Source organism: Mirounga leonina, unplaced genomic scaffold (genome assembly GCF_011800145.1).
Source record: "Mirounga leonina isolate KUSES-001 unplaced genomic scaffold, KU_Mleo_1.0 Mir_107, whole genome shotgun sequence".
Taxonomy (NCBI): domain Eukaryota; kingdom Metazoa; phylum Chordata; class Mammalia; order Carnivora; family Phocidae; genus Mirounga; species Mirounga leonina.
In genome coordinates this window covers 3274350-3292760 of record NW_023270233.1, presented here as the reverse complement: position 1 = coordinate 3292760, position 18411 = coordinate 3274350, and the positions used below count along the sequence as shown (strand labels likewise).

The following is an 18411-nucleotide window of genomic DNA, read 5'->3' as shown; positions in this document are numbered from 1 at the left end:
CTTGATGAAGTCCCAATAGTTCATTTTTGCCCTTGCTTCCCTTGCCTTTGGCGATGTTTCTAGGAAGAAGTTGCTGTGACTGAGGTCAAAGAGGTTGCTGCCTGTGTTCTCCTTTAGGATTTTGATGGACTCCTGTCTCACATGGAGGTCTTTCAACCGTTTGGAGTCTATTTTTGTGTGTGGTGTAAGGAAATGGTCCAGTTTCATTCTTCTGCATGTGGCTGTCCAATTGTCCCAACACCATTTGTTGAAGAGACTGTCTTTTTTCTATTGGACATTCTTTCCTGCTTTGTCAAAGATTAGTTGACTATAGAGTTGAGGGTCCATTTCTGGGCTCTCTATTCTGTTCCATTGATCTATGTGTCTGTTTTTGTGCCAGTACCATACTGTCTTGATGACAGCTTTGTAATAGAGCTGGAAGTCTGGAATTGTGATGCCACCAGCTTTGCTTTTCTTTTTCAACATTCCTCTGGCTATTCGGGGTCTTTTCTGGTTCCATACAAATTTTAGGATTGTTTATTCCATTTCTTTGAAAAAAGTGGATGGTATTTTGATGGGGATTGCATTGAATGTGTAGATTGCTCTAGGTAGCATTGACATCTTCACAATATTTGTTCTTCCAATCCATGAGCATGGAACGTTTTTCCATTTCTTTGTGTCTTCCTCAATTTCTTTCATGAGTATTTTATAGTTTTCTGAGTACAGATCATTGCCTCTTTGGTTAGATTTATTCCTAGGTATCTTATGGTTTTGGGTGCAATTGTAAATGGGATTGACTCCTTAATTTCTCTTTCTTCTGTCTTGTTTTTGGTATATAGGAATGCCACTGACTTCTGTGCATTGATTTTATATCCTGCCCCTTTACTGAATTCCTGTATGAGTTCTAGCAGTTTTGGGGTGGAGTCTTTGGGGTTTTCCACATAAAGTATCATATCATCTGCAAAGAGTGAGAGTTTGACTTCTTCTTTGCTGATTTGGATGCCTTTGATTTCTTTTTGTTGTCTGATTGCTGTGGCTAGGACTTCCAATACTATGTTGAATAGCAGTGGTGATAGTGGACATCCCTGCCACATTCCTGACCTTAGGGGGAAAGCTCTCAGTTTTTCCGCATTGAGAATGATATTTGCTATAGGTTTTTCCTAGATGGCTTTTATGATATTGAGGTATGTACCCTCTATGCCTATACTCTGAAGAGTTTTGATCAAGAAAGGATGCTGTACTTTGTCAAATGTTTTTTCTGCATCTATTGAGAGGATCATATGATTCTTGTTCTTTCTTTTGTTAATGTATTGTATCACGTTGATTGATTTGCAGATGTTGAACCAACCTTGCAGCCCAGGGATAAATCCCACTTGGTCGTGGTGAATAATCCTTTTAATGTACTGTTGGATCCTATTGGCTAGTATTTTGGTGAGAATTTTTGCATCCATGTTCATCAGGGATATTGGTCTGTAATTCTCCTTTTTGATGGGGTCTTTGTCTGGTTTGGGGATCAAGGTAATGGTGGCCTCATAAAATGAGTTTGGAAGTTTTCCTTCCATTTCTATTTTTTGGAACAGTTTCAGAAGAATAGGTATTAATTCTTCTTGAAATGTTTGGTAGAATTCCCCTGGGAAGCCGTCTGGCCCTGCGCTTTTGTTTGTTGGGAGATTTTTGATGACTGCTTCAATCTCCTTAGTGGTTATCGGTCTGTTCAGGTTTTCTATTTCTTCCTGGTTCAGTTTTGGTAGTTGATACATCTCTAGAAATGCATCCATTTCTTCCAGGTTATCTAATTTGCTGGCATAGAGTTGCTCATAATATGTTCTTATAATTGTTTCTATTTCTTTGGTGTTGGTTGTGATCTCTCCTCTTTCATTCATGATTTTGTTGATTTGGGTCATTTCTCTTTTCTTTTTGATAAGTCTGGCCAGGGGTTTCTCAATCTTGTTAATTCTTTCAAAGAACCAGCTCTTAGTTTCTTTCATCTGTTCTACTGTTCTTTTGGTTTCTATTTCATTGATTTCTGCTCTGATCTTTATTATTTCTCTTCTCCTGCTGGGTTTAGGCTTTATTTGCTGTTCTTTCTCCAGCTCCTTTAGGTGTAGGGTTAGGTTGTGTATTTGAGACCTTTCTTGTTTCTTGAGAAAGGCTTGTATTGCTATATACTTTCCTCTTAGGACTGCCTTTGTTGCCTCCCAAAGATTTTGAACAGTTGTGTTTTCATTTTCATTGGTTTCCATGAATTTTTTAAATTCTTCTTTAATTTCCTGGTGGACCCATTCATTCTTCAGTAGGATGCTCTTTAGCCTCCATGTATTTGAGTTCTGTCCGACTTTCCTCTTGTGATTGAGTTCTAATTTCAAAGCACTGTGGTCTGAAAATATGCCGGGAATGATCCCAATCTTTTGGTACCGGTTGAGACCTGATTTATGACCTAGGATGTGATCGATTCTGGAGAATGTTCCATGGGCACTAGAGAAGAATGTGTATTCCGTTGCTTTGGGATGGAATGTTTTGAATATGTCTGTGAAGTCCATTTGGTCCAGTGTGTCATTTAAAGTCTTTATTTCCTTGTTGATCTTTTGCTTAGACGATCTGTTCATTTCAGTGAGGGGGGTGTTAAAGTCCCCCACTATTATTGTATTGTTGTCGATGTGTTTCTTTGCTTTTGTTATTAATTGGCTTATAGAATTGGCTGCTCCCATGTTAGGGGCATAGATATTTAAAATTTTTAGATCTTCTTGTTGGATAGACCCTTTAAGTAGGATATAGTGTCCTTCCTCATCTCTTATTACAGTCTTTGGTTTAAAATCTAATTTGTCTGATAGAAGGATTGCCACCCCAGCTTTCTTTTGGTGTCCATTAGCATGGTAAATGGTTTTCCACTCCCTCACTTTCAACCTGGGGGTGTCTTTGGGTCTAAAATGAGTCTCTTGCAGACAGCATATTGATGGGTCTTGTTTTTTAATCCAATCTGATAGCCTGCGTCTTTTGATTGGGGCATTTAGCCCATTTACATTCAGGGTAACTATTGAAAGATAGGAATTTAGTGCCATTGTATTGCCTGTAAGGTGACTGTTACTGTATATTGTCTGTGTTCCTTTCTGGTCTATGTTGCTTTTAGGCTCTCTCTTTGCTTAGAGGACCCCTTTCAATATTTCTTGTAGGGCTGGTCTCGTGTTTGCAAATTCCTTTAATTTTTGTTTGTCCTGGAAGCTTTTTATCTCTCCTTCTATTTTCAATGACAGCCTAGCTGGATATGGTATTTTTGGCTGCATATTTTTCTCATTTAGTGCTCTGAATATATCCTGCCTGTCCTTTCTGGCCTGCCAGGTCTCTGTGGATAGGTCTGTTGCCAGTCTAATGTTTCTACCATTGTAGGTTACAGATCTCTTGTCCCGAGCTGCTTTCAGGATTTTCTCTTTGTCTCTGAGACTCATAAGTTTTACTATTAGATGTCGGGGTGTTGACCTATTTTTATTGATTTTGAGAGGGGTTCTCTGTGCTTCCTGGATTTTGATGCCTGTTTCCTTCCCCAAATTAGGGAAGTTCTCTGCTATAATTTGCTCCAATATACCTTCTGCCCCTCTCTCTCTTTCTTCTTCTTCTGGGATCCCAATTATTCTAATGTTGTTTCATCTTATGGTATCGTTTATCTCTCGAATTCTGCCCTCGTGATCCAGTAGTTGTTTATCTCTCTTTTTCTCAGCTTCTTTATTTTCCATCATTTGGTCTTCTATATCACTGATTCTCTCTTCTGCCTCATTTATCCTGCAGTTAGCGCCCCATATTTGATTGCACCTCATTATTAGCCTTTTTGATTTCGACTTGGTTAGATTTTAGTTCTTTTACTTCTCCAGAGAGTGTTTCTCTAATAACTTCCATGCTTTTTTCAAGCCCAGCTAGTATCTTTAAAGTGATGATTCTGAACTCTAGATCTGACATCGTACTAATGTCCGTATTGAGTAGGTCCCTGGCAGTCGGTACTACCTCTTGTTCTTTTTGTTGAGGTGATTTTTTCCTTCTTGTCATTTTGTGCAGAGGAGAATAGATGAATGAGAGAACAAAATGCTAGCAGGGTAACAACGTCCCCACAAAATATACTCTAAACAAATCAGAAAAGACCTGAAGCAGTGGGAAAAGAAAGGGAAAGAGAGAAAAAAGAAAAAGAAAAAAAAAAAAGAAAAAGATAAAGATAAAAACAAAAACAGAAACAAAACAAAACAAAACAGAAAAAACAAAATGTGATCAAATATGATCAGGCTGGACCTAGTGCCACACACTAGATTTTGGGTGTATTTTGGTCTGTTAGAAGAAAGTGCCTCCCAAAATTTTAAAGAAAGAAAAACTTATATATGTACAAAAATAATGGTTGATATGATGAAGGGATGGAATATGACTGTAAAGATGAAAATTATAAAAAATTTTATAAAAGGACTTGTAAGAAGTTGTTTGAAAAAAGAAAGAAGAGGATTTAAAAAAAAAAAGGGAGAGAATGTGATCAGCAGGGGAGTAGAAAAAAACCATACACTAGGTATTTAGGGTATATTTTGATTTGTTAGAAGAAACTATCTCAAAATTTTAAAGAGAGAACAGGGGCGCCTGGGTGGCTCAGTTGGTTAAGCGACTGCCTTCGGCTCAGGTCATGATCCTGGAGTCCCGGGATCAAGTCCCGTATTGGGCTCCCTGCTCGGCAGGGAGTCTGCTTCTCCCTCTGACCCTCCTCCCTCTCATGCTCTCTGTCTCTCATTCTCTCTCTCAAATAAATAAATAAAATCTTTAAAAAAAATTTTTAAAGAGAGAACAACTTATATATATATGCCAAAAATATGGGTAACTACTCTGAAGGGATAGAATATGACTCTAAAAATGAAAAATTAAAATGTTTCTTAAAAAAGGGATTGATAAGATGTTGGTTGAAAAAGGGAAAAAGAAAAATTCAAAAAAAAAGAAAAAAGACAGTTAAAAAAGAAAATTAACTTTAACTTTGAAAGACTAAAGAATCATGGTAAAAAAGCCACGAATTCTATGTGCAGTATTCCTCTAGCGCTGGAGTTCTGCTGTTCTCATTGATCAGTAAAGTTGGTCTTGGCTGGCTGTTCTTGCTGATCTTCTGGGGGAGGGGCCTGTTGCCGTGGTTTCCAAATGTCTTTGCCGGTGGCGGAATTGCCCCGCCCTTGCCTAGTCCGGGCTAAGTAATCTGCTCCGATTTGCTCTCCCGAGCTTTCGTTCCCTTCAAGCTTTCGGTACAGCTTTGGAGGCGGAGAGTGAAAATGTTGGCCTCCCAATCTCCACCCCGGAGGAGCTGAGAACTCGGGGTGAATAGACATTTTTCTAAAGAAGACATACAGATGGCCATCAGACACATGAAAAGCTGCTCAACATCACTCATCATCAGGGAAATATAAATAAAAACTTCAATGGAATATCACCTCCCACCTGTCAGAATAGCTAAAATCAACAACACAAGAAACAACAGGTGTTGGTGAGGCTGTGGGGAAAGGAGAGCACGAGCTCTCCTGCACTGTTGTGGGAATGCAAACTGGTGCAGCCACAGTGGAAAACAGTATGGTGGTTCCTCAAAATGTTAAAAATAGAACTACCTTATGATCCTGCAATTGCACTACTAGGTATTTATCCAAATAATACAAAAATACTAATTCAAAGGGCTATATGCACCCCAATGGTTATAGCAGTGTTATCAACAATAGCCAAACTATGGAAAAAGCCCAATGTCCATGGACTGATGAATAGATAAAGAAGAGGTGGTATATATATAGGAATATTCCTCAGCCATCAAAAAGAATGAAATCTTGCCATTTGCAATGACATTGATGGAGCTAGAGAGTATTACGCTAAGTGAAGTCAGTCAGTCAGAGAAAGACAAGTACCATATGATCTCATTCATATGTGGAATTTAAGAAACAAAACAAGCGAGCAGAGGGAAAGAAAAGAAAAAAGAGGTATCCAAGAAACAGACTCTTAAGTATAGAGAACAAACTGATGGCTACCAGAAGGGAGGTGGGTTGGCAGGTGGGTGAAATAGGTGAAAGGGATGAAGGAGTGCACTTGTGATGAGCACCGGGTGTTGTATGGAATTGTTGAATCACTATATTATACACCTTAAGCTAATATTACACTTTATGTTAACTGGAATTGAAATAAAAACTTAAAAAAAAAAAAAAAAACACCAAACGAACAAAGGAAAAAAGAGAAAAACCAAAAAACAGACTCTTAACTATAGAGAGCAAACTGATGGTTACCAGAGGGAGGTGGGTGGGGGAATGGGTGAAACAGGTGATGGAGATTAAGAGTACACTTATATCTATATCTATATCTATATCTAGATATAGATATTTTAAAGATTTTATTTATTTTGAGAGAGAGAGTGAGAGCGGGGAGGGGCAGAGGGAGATGGGAGAGAGAGAATCTTAAGCAGACTGTGCTGAGTGTGGAGCCTGTTGTGGGGCTCAATTCCATGACTATGAGATCATGACCTGAGCCAAAACCAAGTCAGATGCTCTACCCAACTCTGCCACCCAGTCACCCTGAGTACACTTATCTTGATGAGCACTGAGTAATGCATAGAATTCTTGATCACTATATTGTCTACCTGAAATTAATATAACACCCTATGTTAACTATACTGGAATTAAAATTAAAATATAAATAAAGTAAAATTGACAAATGAGTCTTTTCACATAAAGTTGGGATGCTTTTCAAGGGCAGCTGCTTCTGTCACTCTCTCAATAAATAAATAAAATCTAAAAAAAAAGAAAAGAAAAGAAAAAGGGACGCTTGAGTGGCTCAGTCAGTTAAGCGTCTGACTTTGGCCAAGTCATGGTCTTGGGGTCCTGGGATGGAGCCCCGTGTGGGGCTCCCCACTCAGTGGGGAGTCTGCTTGTCCCTCTCCCTCTACCTTTCCCTCTGTTTCTCCCCCTTTTAATGTTGTCTCTCAAATAAATAAATCTTCAAAGGGCTGCTTCTGTGCTGGGTGAGTCTGCATGCAGTGCTTTTTTTTTTTTTTTTAAGATTAATTAATTTATTTTGAGGGAGAAAGAGAGAGGAGAGATGGAATCTCGAGTCCCCACTGAGTGCTCAGCCCACTGTGGGGCTCAATCTCATGATCCTGAGATCATGACCTCAGCTGAAATCAAGTCAGACGCTTTAATGACTCAGCCACCTAGGCGCTCCTGCACACAGCTCTTTAAGAGCCATTTCTCAGGTTGCCAAAGCCCTGTGGATCTTGTGGGCATGAGCCCCATTGGTCTTCAAAGCCATTTGTTTTAGGCTTTTCTCAGGTGTTGGTCTTAAATGTTGGCATGCCTGATGTGGTGCACAAACCCTTTGATACTCAGGGAATAGTTGTGGGTTTTGAGTTTCCTCCCAAATATGGGTTGCCATGCTGGAGATGGGGTTTATGGTGAGATTGTGTCTCAGCCTTTGAGGTTTACCTCTCATTTGCTTGATGTGAAGTGGTTGTTCAGCCAGTTTTTAGGTTTTTTACCAGAGGAAATTGTTCCATATATAACTATAGTTTCAGTGTGTCTATGGGAGGATGTGAATTCAGGACCTTCCTACATTGCCATCTTGAACCAAAATCTGAACAGAAAAGAATTTTATGAGAAAACACACTGGGAGTGTTTACAATGCTTACTTTAATGGCAAGTTTTGGGCTTAGAGATAATGTTTGCATCTTCTCATTTTTGTCCTGTCTGCCCTGTGATGTTTGATAAGGTAATCAAATAGGACACAATTTGCATTTGTTTCCCAGTTCAGAGACCATTTTGATATTCAGTTTTGGCAGTTTTACAACATTCCTAGGCTTGTTTGGAAGTCAGATTTATTCATTGGGCTTTTTTATCTTACATTTGAATTTTGTAGTAAGGGAAAAATATTAACACAGGATAAATTTAATGTTTGACAAATTATTGGGGCTTCTTTGCTTATTTTAAATTTCCACTCAAAAGTTTGAAGAAGTAAAATCTAGGAATGTTAAAATCTCTTCAATTAATTCTGTTTCCTTTCCCAACTTACCTTCAACTGCAAGAGAATTTATTTTGAGACATAGTCAACATAATGAAATTGCAATGCACTGAACTAATGAGAAAATCTCAAGAGGTCTATTGCAGTGATCAAGCACAGTGGCCTACTGGAATGAAAAATCCTCAAATAAAGTCAACATCTAATTTTTTAAAAGTAAAATCTAAACCTCATTTTAATCACTGTCTTATTTTTATCTTTTGCATGTCAGCTTTATCTGCAAGGTAAAATTATTGCTTTTACTCTTTAGCATCTTTAAGTATATATATGGGCAGAGAGAGATGGGGTGTGTTTAATAGGGATCTAATCTAAAGTACACTAACAGATATTGTATGACCTCTCCTTGACAAATTATTTGTTGTTGTATGGGAAAAAAACCTACTTAAATAAATGAATCATCATAGTTTGAGTACTTTGAGCTATTTAGTATCAATAAATGGAGAGTGTAAGTCTTGATAATGAAAGTTCAAACTTTAAAGTCTCCACTTTACACAAACTGATTTTTCATAGAAATATTTTGTGGTGATATATTCTTGCTGGGTTGTCTCCCTTTCTTCTTTGGCCATGGACATATTGCTTGGTTTTTATGTTTTTTTAATTTTAATTTTAATTTAGCTTAATTTTATTTTATTTTTAAGATTTTATTTATTTATTTGACACAGAGAGAGACAGCGAGAGAGGGAACACAAACAGGGGGAGTGGGGAAGGGAGAAGCAGGCTTCCCATCAAGCAGGGAGCCTGATGTGGGGCTCGATCCCAGGACCCTGAGATCATGACTTGGGCTGAAGGCAGTCACTTAATCAGCTGAGACACCCAGGCGCCCCTGTTTTTTTTATTTTTAAGACTTATAAATGTGTTTACCCTAGAATTCCTATTTGGAACTATATAAAGTTCACAGAAATAAATGTGAAGAAGTAATATTTAAGAAGTAGAACTAATTTTTTTAGGGAAAATAAAGTGCTTAGGATTAAACTGATTGGTAAAATAGTTTATATTGTCAGTAAAATTACTTAAATTGTTTAGAATATTAGATTTGGTATTTTGATTTGAATGTAGTGAGAAGGGACCAAGAAATGGGCAAGGCACAGAAATGATCATACAACACGATAGTTAATATAAAAGTCATTACAATTACGTCAAGAGAAATTTGTTTACTATGCTATAAAATGGGGAAACCGAGCAGACTTTGTTTAAACTGATGGGTAGAATCTGTTCCCATTTAAGGCTCTGAGAACTTGTCCTTCCATTTGAAGCCCAATTCAGATCTCTTCATGTGTTCTATGTGGCCTGAGTCCCTCAATTGCTATACCTAGTTTTTTTCTGTTTTACCACATGTTGCTTTTATCTCTCTCTCTCTCTCTTTTTTTTTTTTTTGTATTCTCTTTACTACTTTACCTTGTGTTAAAGTTAGTAGTATAGTAGGAAGAGCACAAATATTGTAGTAAAAACCCGGTTTATACTCTGAGTCCCAGAGTACTTACTTGTAGAATGGGGAGTGAAATAGGATTAAGTTGGAAAGCACAAAGTATCTGGCACTGAGCAGGCACTCAGTAAATGTCTTTCCCACTTCTGAGTTTCATGTCTAGGTCCTGAGTCGTTTATAAGTTCCTTTAGGGCAGGAAATATGTTTAATATTCATAGTAGTACCTTGTGCATAGTAGGTTCTAAAAGATTATTTGTTGAATTTAATTTGCTATAGTGCTGTGGAAGCTTAGCACTGTTATTTTCCATTTCTTTTTCCTCTGTCACCTTGGATTGAGATAAACATGTTGCTTTCATGAAATTGAGGATTTAATTCAGTAGGATGCCATTATAATATGACTTATTCCATAGAATTTGAATAGTAAGGTCAAATCATTTCCCTGGAAACTTAATAATATTCTATAAAATCTTATTAGCCTGTCTCATAGCATCATAGTCCGTGGAATTCTGGTGTGTTTAAGATGGTGAAGTCTCTATCTGTAGAAATCTGTCTAAAGGCATGCAGTGAGAATACGGGAAATAAATGACATGAAGAGAGAGCAAATGCAAATGTCATTGCAAGTAACATTACTTGACATTTTCAATCACTGATCTTCCAAAGTATGTTCTAATTTACTAAAATAAACCAAGAATTGAATTTCTTGTGAGCTCCCTTTGTTTAATTAATTATTAGCAGCAGAACAGTATTCTGTGATCCACTGCAATTTGTCTCCTTTGTGTTTATCTAGTATCTGACTTAAAAATGAAAAGAAGCATTCTGATTCAGCAGAACTGATTTTATAACTCATCTGCGTTATAGAGCAGAAATGAATAAATGTTTGCTGAACGTGCTACATATGCTTTGATCACCAAAATGTTAGTTTTCTTTCCTTCTCAAAATATAAGATCTGAGAGATCTTCCTGGCTGAAGTTTGTGGGGTGCTTATTTTGCATAGATATTTCTATAGAGGCAAGCAGCTACCTTTATATATATTTGTTTCCATGATTGGAATGTGAGAGCTCCTTTAGTACTTCCTCATTATGATTTGAAATTATACATTCATCACAATTTTTTTTTTGTTAGAAGTAGCAGTACAGGGGAAGAATGGGGCAGGGGAAATCGGAGGGGTAGACAAACCATGAGAGACGATAGACTCTGAAAAACAAACTGAGGGTTCTAGAGGGGAGGGGGGTGGGAGGATGGGTTAGCCTGGTGGTGGGTATTGAGGAGGGCACATTCTGCATGGAGCATTGGGTGTTGTGCACAAACAATGAATCATGGAACACTTCGTCTAAAACTAATGATGTAATGTATGGGGATTAACATAAGAATAAAATTAAAAAAAAAAAAGAAGTAGCAGTACATGCTAAAACACAGTTGTTTTTTTATTTTTTTTAATGAGGTATGCTCTTTTGTTGGAATGAGGACTAAACACGCTTCCCATTCATGCAATAATGTTGGTTATACTTATGATACAGTTTCTAATTCTTTATAATCAGTCTTTGTTATTTCATTGAAAGACAATTAGCATTTGTTCTCTCTGGATTATGAATGAGAGAAACTGAGGCTCAATCTGGACTATTTCTCTGTTTTAGATAGTTAGGCATTTGAGAAAAATGTCCTGCTAGCCTAATGATTTACTTTTGTTTTCAATTTCAGTTTCAAAGAACATTTGAGTCTCTCAAAAATGTTTCCAATAAATCTGACCTCCAGAAAACCTACCAGAAGCTTGGGAAGGAGCTGGAAAATCTGGATTATTTAGCCTTCAAACGTCAGCAGGTAGGAGTAAGAACTCTCCTTGGTGGAGGAGATAACACTTTATGCTTCCTGCCATCCTGCCTGTCAGGTTTAAGTGGATCTGGGGAGACTTATCTTCTAATGTTTAGGGCAGAAATAGGTTGTGCTGTGCTGTGCGACCTGCTGTGTTCATATGGCTTCCTGAAGCATTCGTTGTGGCCCTTGCTTTTGGATGTGCAGTTTGGGGGTCTCCACATGTGTCCTTATACCTCTCTTAAAGAAAACTCCTGCTGGTTTGTGAAGCTATAACTACCCTTTGACTAAGGACACCTCAATGTCATAAAGGAAACCTCTGTGATGGCTTGGCCAGATGGCTTTTATATTTGACAAGGGGATACTTGAGAAAAATCACCTGATGACCAGGAAAAGGATATAGATGTACATACAAATTTGAGGGAAAGAATCACGAATACGCCAAAGTATGAATCAACCTTTAGTTTTCTTGTTTGATCTCTGAAGATTAGTGGAATTTTGCTAAATGTGTAAGGGGGAAGGAAAATATACTTTACAAATGCAAGGCTTTTAGCCTCCTTGTATAGACCTCTCAATAAGTACAGAACAAAAATAGACTTTTATAGAGTTGCTTTCAGAATTAGTATTTTTTAAAAAAATATTAGTAATCACTAAATTTTATATATTTGTGAGATGCTGCCATAGTAACTAGCTAGCTAATTTTCCCAAGCTGATCTTCACCAATTTCCTCATAGCCACTAGGCGTCAGGGTTGTCAAGCTTTTACCTGATTGCATGTTTATTCCGATCAGAACAGCCAGATAGAAGTTTAAATTAGGTTGCATGAAATTCGGGAATGTGTTCAATGATGGATAGTGTCTAGAAAAATGACTAAGTGGCTGTCTCGCATGGCCAGCCACTGAGTCCATTATTTAAGTCTTTCCTGTTAGTGTGGCAAAAGGTGTGACTCTCTTGTGATTGTCTAATTCACAGATTTTTGATCTTTTGGATGAAGTTTTCAAAGCTGTGCTTCTTTTTTTAGTTACACTTTATGAAGTCAGGTCTAGAAATATTGACTTGAAAAGGGAATTGTGTTCTGGGTTTTGCTTTATCACCGATATTACATGGGCATTTAGCCTTCCCATTGCCCTATTTTCCTGCGAGTTATATTTATTTTGTAGGATGTTCTGGGGTAAATGGAGCATCTCTGCATGTACTTTAATTTATATGAAAAAGGACACAATATCCATTTAAGTTTTATTTATTTATTTTAAAATTAGTGATGGCTTACATATTAGCACATGTAAAGGAAGTGGTCACGGTTACATAGAGCTAATACAGGAATCTCCCAGATGGTGCTACTTAAAATTCACACCATAAGTCACTGCTCTGGCCTATGCAATTTTTAGTACAGTTTTGTTTCCAAGAGCCATATTTTACCCCTGAGGGATATTTGAGTTGGCAGGCAGTAGTCACTGTCCTCTTCTCTCATCCTTTCTTGTTAGCACATTTCCATTGATTAGATTTTCGCATTAGCTAATTGTGAATTTGGAAAAATGTGAATGCTTCAAGGGCAGAAGGGCAGGACTCTGCCTGAATGGCATTGAGGACAGATAAGTAAATTGCATATGTGGGTGAAGAAAAGATGGGCACATGGGGTGTAAATGTGTGTACACTTAGGTATATATAAATCATATATACTGTTTATTAAATGGCAATTGTATGCCACATATTGTGATTAAACATTTATGGATCAGATCATCAAATGTTTATAACAATACAATGGGGTTGGTTTTATGAGCACCATTTTAAGGTGAAAAAGTGGTTAAGAGAGTTAAATAACTTGTCTAAGGTCACTGGGCTAATAAGACAAAGATGGGCTTCAAATCTAAATCAGTCTGACTCCAGACCTGGGCGTTTCCCAGGTCTCATTCCCGGTACCCCTGCAGGGAGCCAGGCTGGGGGATAGGAAGGTGAGGATGTCTAGGCATGCCAGACCCAGGGCTTAAAAATACCTTTGAGATGAACCATGAGAGACTATGGACTCTGAGAAACAAACTGAGGGTTCTAGAGGGGAGAGGAGTGGGGGGATGTGTTAGCCTGGAGATGGGTATTAAAGAGGGCACGTACTGAATGGAGCACTGGGTGTTATATGCAAACAATGAATCATGGAACACTACATGAAAAACTAATGATGTAATGTATGGTGATTCACATAACATAATAAAAAAAATAATAATAAAAAAATACCTTTGAAAGTAGGTACCTGGTGAGAGGCAAAACAGGGCTGGTTCTCTCCACCTCTCTTTCTCTCATGCAAATTGTTTAGTATATACAAAAACACAAAAGGATTTTTGAAATAATATCTTTAGACAGCTAAGAAAATGCATAAAACTTTATCTTCACAATCTTCTGAGTTTTATATTTAGTAACCATGGTTCTAGTGAAATTTATTCACACAACGCAGTGTCTTAAACTCAAAGGGACAAATCCTTATGAAATGAACTTAACTGTACACATAACATACTGTCAATCCTTTTGTATTACACAACTCCAGTTATCCTTATATTCTAATAATCATTTTTTTCTACTTGGAAAAGATGGAAGGGGAAGTGGAGGGAAGTGGAAAGAGGATGGTAGAGTAGAAAGAAAGTCATGGACCAAAGACTGATGGAAAAAGAGGGAAAGGAACTTGTAGGGATATGATAAGAGGGACCAAGTGAGGGAAATTAAACTGTACTTGGTTTTATATTGTGTACCTAGAACTCTTCATTTTATTAACCCCCAGGCTGGCTTCCTGAAGGGATATTAAGAATGAGACCTGGAAAAAGAGTATAGTAAACAAAAACATTGATTTTTGAAGAATTAAAAAAAAATTTCAAAATAGACAAAAAGGTAGGAAAAAAGAAAGGAATACAAGAAGACATAGCAAACGAGGGAGATGGCAGAGAATAGCAAAGACAAATTTTGTTTACTTCCCATTTTGCTTCCAAATGTAGCAGAGCTTCCTAGAAATTTGTAGTACTAACCAAGTTCTGTACCAAAGCCACAGATGAATTGTTGTGGATTAGGGTGGGCAGGGTTCAAAGAGTCAAAACATCATCAACTCTTCTCTGACTTGATGGGATTTGCCTTTTATCTCCAACCCTACCCCTTAAAAGGCCTCCAAACCTATTTTTTTTTTTTTTAAGATTTTATTTATTTGCGAGAGAGAGAATGAGAGACAGAGAGCATGAGAGGGAAGAGGGTCAGAGGGAGAAGCAGACTCCCTGCTGAGCAGGGAGCCCGATGAGGGACTCGATCCAGGGACTCCAGGATCATGACCTGAGCCGAAGGCAGTTGCTTAACCAACTGAGCCACCCAGGCGCCCAGGCCTCCAAACCTATTAAACACATATAAAAAGTTTCTTCTCCTGGAAAAGATTCAGGTCTCTGTAAAATTGCAATTCAGCAAGAAAGATTCTGCCTTATAAGGCAGGATTCTTTGTACCAGAGAATTAGTCATGGTTTGTTCCCTGGTCTAACCATATTTATCATTCCTCTTTGTGACAGCGCATAGCTCCATAAGGACAGAGCCTTGTCTGTCACCTTTAATGCTGTATTCTCTGCAGTGTTCACAACAGTATCTGATCCATGGCAAAACCTCAGTAAACACTTGTTGGTGCTCTTGTTACTATGAGCAAGGAAGCATGCCTGAAGTTTTGGTCTCAGGTTACAGGCAATTAGTAACTTTGATGTATTTTAGTATACTTTTAAAATTCACAAGGGCATTAACCCTTTGGCTTCCTGGATACCAAAGGTTGACAGATGGCCCCTTGCCTTATTTATCATTTAGATTTTCCCCTAACATTTATAATTTTCCATCCATTTCTTTAAATAAACACAAAATGTTAATGTTACCTTAACTGTGAATTATGGATGACCAGTGGATTGATTATAATTATTTTCTTGGCCTCATTCATTAGATTTTTTTTTTTAAGATTTTTATTTATTTATTTATTTGACAGAGAGAGACACAGTGAGAGAGAAAGAGCACAAGCAGGGGGAGTGGGAGAGGGAGAAGCAGGGTTCCCGCCGAGCAGGGAGCCTGATGTGGGGCTCGATCCCAGGACCCCGGGATCATGACCTGAGCCGAAGGCAGAGACGCTCAACGACTGAGCCACCCAGGCGCCCCTCATTCATTAGATTTTATTTTCTGTCCCTCTCTATGACATTTTAAACATCATTTTGAGAGATTTTTTTTTTTTCCCTGGGCCAGAGAGATCCCTGGATTACTTTGCTCTAGTTTTTTACCTTTTTTTTTTTTTGAGTTACTGTACTTTCTCTCCTAAGTGTGAGCTTAGCTATTTCTTTTCTTTTTCCTTCCTTCCTTCCTTTCTTTCTTTCTTTCTTTCTTTCTTTCTTTCTTTCTTTCTTTCTTTCTTTCTTTCTTTCTTTCTTTCTTTCTTTTTTAAAGAGTGAGTGCTTGTACTTCAACAATTCCTTGGGCTATATTTTAAGTTGGGGCACAAGCATCTCTCCATTTTCCTACTGTCAAAAAGACTAATGTTGAAAATAGCTTTGGTTGGAAGAGGTGAGAGGAGGCCCTGATAGATGAGGTGATGAGTCTTCCAGGATGAATCAGCCCGAAGTAACCAGATGACAAAGCAAGATTAGCCTGAGAATCTGAAACTGAAAAATTTTCAGTTTTTACTGTCTGGAGATGCATTCTTGGAGTTATCTGCTTTGACTGTTTGGTTTTTATCTTCCTGGTTAATGTTACATGGGAATGGTAATAGTAAGCTTCAGTTATTATATAGAGTCCAGATTTATGTATTAATTTGAGAGGTTATAAATCAAGAAATTTCCTTGGGGCTTTGGTTTTGTGGAATAAAATAAAATAAAGTTTGATTATCTGTACTCAAATTTAATTCCTTCTTCTCTTTTCTACCCGTAATACTTTTAATAGCATTATAAGACACATCCCCTTCCCAGAGGTTTATGAAGTCCTTTGTATAAATTCAAGTAGACATTATTGAGTCGAACATTATGTAGACTAAAGTACATTTACATATTGATGTGAAAACATGTAAAATTAAAATACTGTACTTCAGATACACATCCATGTTGGAACACATCACATATTCCTGCTCTCCCTCTTGTTTCCCTAATCATGCCATGCTATTCTGGCCCTTTTCACAAGGTTTATAAAACTTGGTATTTAGAGTATCTAGATCTTTTCTATTTGCTTATTTAATTGCTGATCATTCTTTAAAGCAAAACTGAAGTCTAGCCTCCCTCATGACACTTCATCCTATGACCTCTAGTCAATATGTAAGCTCTTCCTTCTTTGTCATTTTTAGCTTTTATCCGTGTCATACAATATAGCATCTTATTGCTTATACACTTATTTTTCAGTAAGTGCAAGTTAGAGTATAGCTTTGTAGTCAGCCAGATCTAGTTAGACTGTTCGTACTGCCCTGGGCACCATAGTTCTTTTTTTAAAATGTTAAAAGAATAATACCTAACTTATAGCCTGTTTTAAGGAAACAATATATAAAGCATAAAGTACATAAATGCTTTAAATCCTTTATAATACATAAAAGAATCGGTATGTAAAGAACTTAGCACCATGCCTGGCAGGTAGTTAGTATACGTAAGTTATTATGATGTTGTTTTGTATTATTCTCGTAAGTCATCTTCCATAATGGTAAATTCCATAAGAATATGCTCTCTATTCTGTACAGTTTTGTACTGCACATAAGGTTCAGCACTGTTCTTAACATATCAGATGGAATGTTTCTGGACATATGTGTTGTAGGGGTTGGAGATCTGTGTGACAGAACAAACAAAAAAACCCCCAAAACTATTGATACCTTTTGAGAAAGGAGTTGCATTTTTTGCTTCTAATGTGTTTTATGGTCTCTTGATGGGCAGTAAAATTAAGGTCCTGAGTATTGTGCCATGGCAATCTGTGGTAGAAATAAGGTCTTAGACCCAATGTTCTGCCAAATCCCAACTCGTGTAATAATTACATCCTATGTACCTAAACTTGCCGTGTGGTTCCAGGTGGTATTGTTCAGCACAATATTGTTCTCTCTTTAGTGATGATGTTCAGGAATGAACCATTGCTTTAAAAAAATTTTTTTATTGTTATGTTAATCACCATACATTACAGCATTAGTTTTTGATGTAGTGTTCCATGATTCATTGTTTGTGCATAACACCCAGTGCTCCATGCAGAACGTGCCCTCTTTAATACCCATCACCAGGCTAACCCATCCTCCCACCCCCCTCCCCTCTAGAACCCTCAGTTTGTTTTTCAGAGTCCATCATCTCTCATGTGAACCACTGCTTTTTTCTTTCACTGAAGAAACTTTGTTAATCCCTTCAGATAACTCCCAAACCAGAAGGGTATATAATACTTTGTAGGATAAGAATTGCATTTAAAATGATTCCTTATCAATGAGGAAAAATAGAAATAAATAAAAAAAAATCTATTTAGTAAGAATGACTACAGGTTAACATCCTTGCATTGAAAAATAAAATTCCAGGTGGATAATGACTGACCACATAGAGAATAATCCTAGGCTCACCTTGGAATTCAAGAACTCTGAGGACATAAGACAGCAATGTTGGGCTCCTCTGAAATCAATACTTAGCAAAACAGAACTGAATAGTGTTAGGCTCGTTGTTGTTGTACTCTAGTATATAGAGAAGAGGAAGCTGATGAATTCCAGTAGTAGTCTAACTTCCCATTACATTAACACTAAAAATGGAAGTTGTAAATATATTTTACTTAAACTTTAAAAAAGAAAGTACCTAGGGATTTGGGATTATTTAGATGCAGTCTAAGGAAGAGTGTAATTGGGGGCTAAATGAGCATTAACAGGAGGTGTTAATCTTCTAGAACAATAGTTCTAGAAGCAGTAGATTCACTTCAGTGATTTTTGCTAGATGAAATATGATAATAGCTCAATTGGGAGAAGAGCCTTCCTTTCCTTGTTCTATAATTAATCCATCTCTCTTGAAAGAGTTCTGATTGAATTACACCTTTTAAGAGTAAGTCAACCAAAGACTGCTACATTAAAATTTTCATGTCTACCTTAGATGGTATTCTGTTTCTTACTTGCCCAATGAAGTAAAATGATTATTTATGCCATTTATAAAACTGTTTCTGAAGATCCCAAAGCATTTC

The 18411-nt window shown here is 37.4% G+C and overlaps 1 protein-coding gene across 1 annotated transcript in view; it reads left to right on the top strand.

The window, feature by feature from the left end:
• The window catches only part of LOC118018595 (catenin alpha-3-like), a 1827095-nt gene that overhangs the window by 227742 nt on the left and 1580942 nt on the right, over nucleotides 1-18411 (top strand). Inside the window, exon 6 of the mRNA XM_035017231.1 lies at nucleotides 11147-11266. Coding sequence (XP_034873122.1) covers nucleotides 11147-11266 — 120 coding nt within the window. The remainder of the gene's footprint in view (nucleotides 1-11146; nucleotides 11267-18411) is intronic.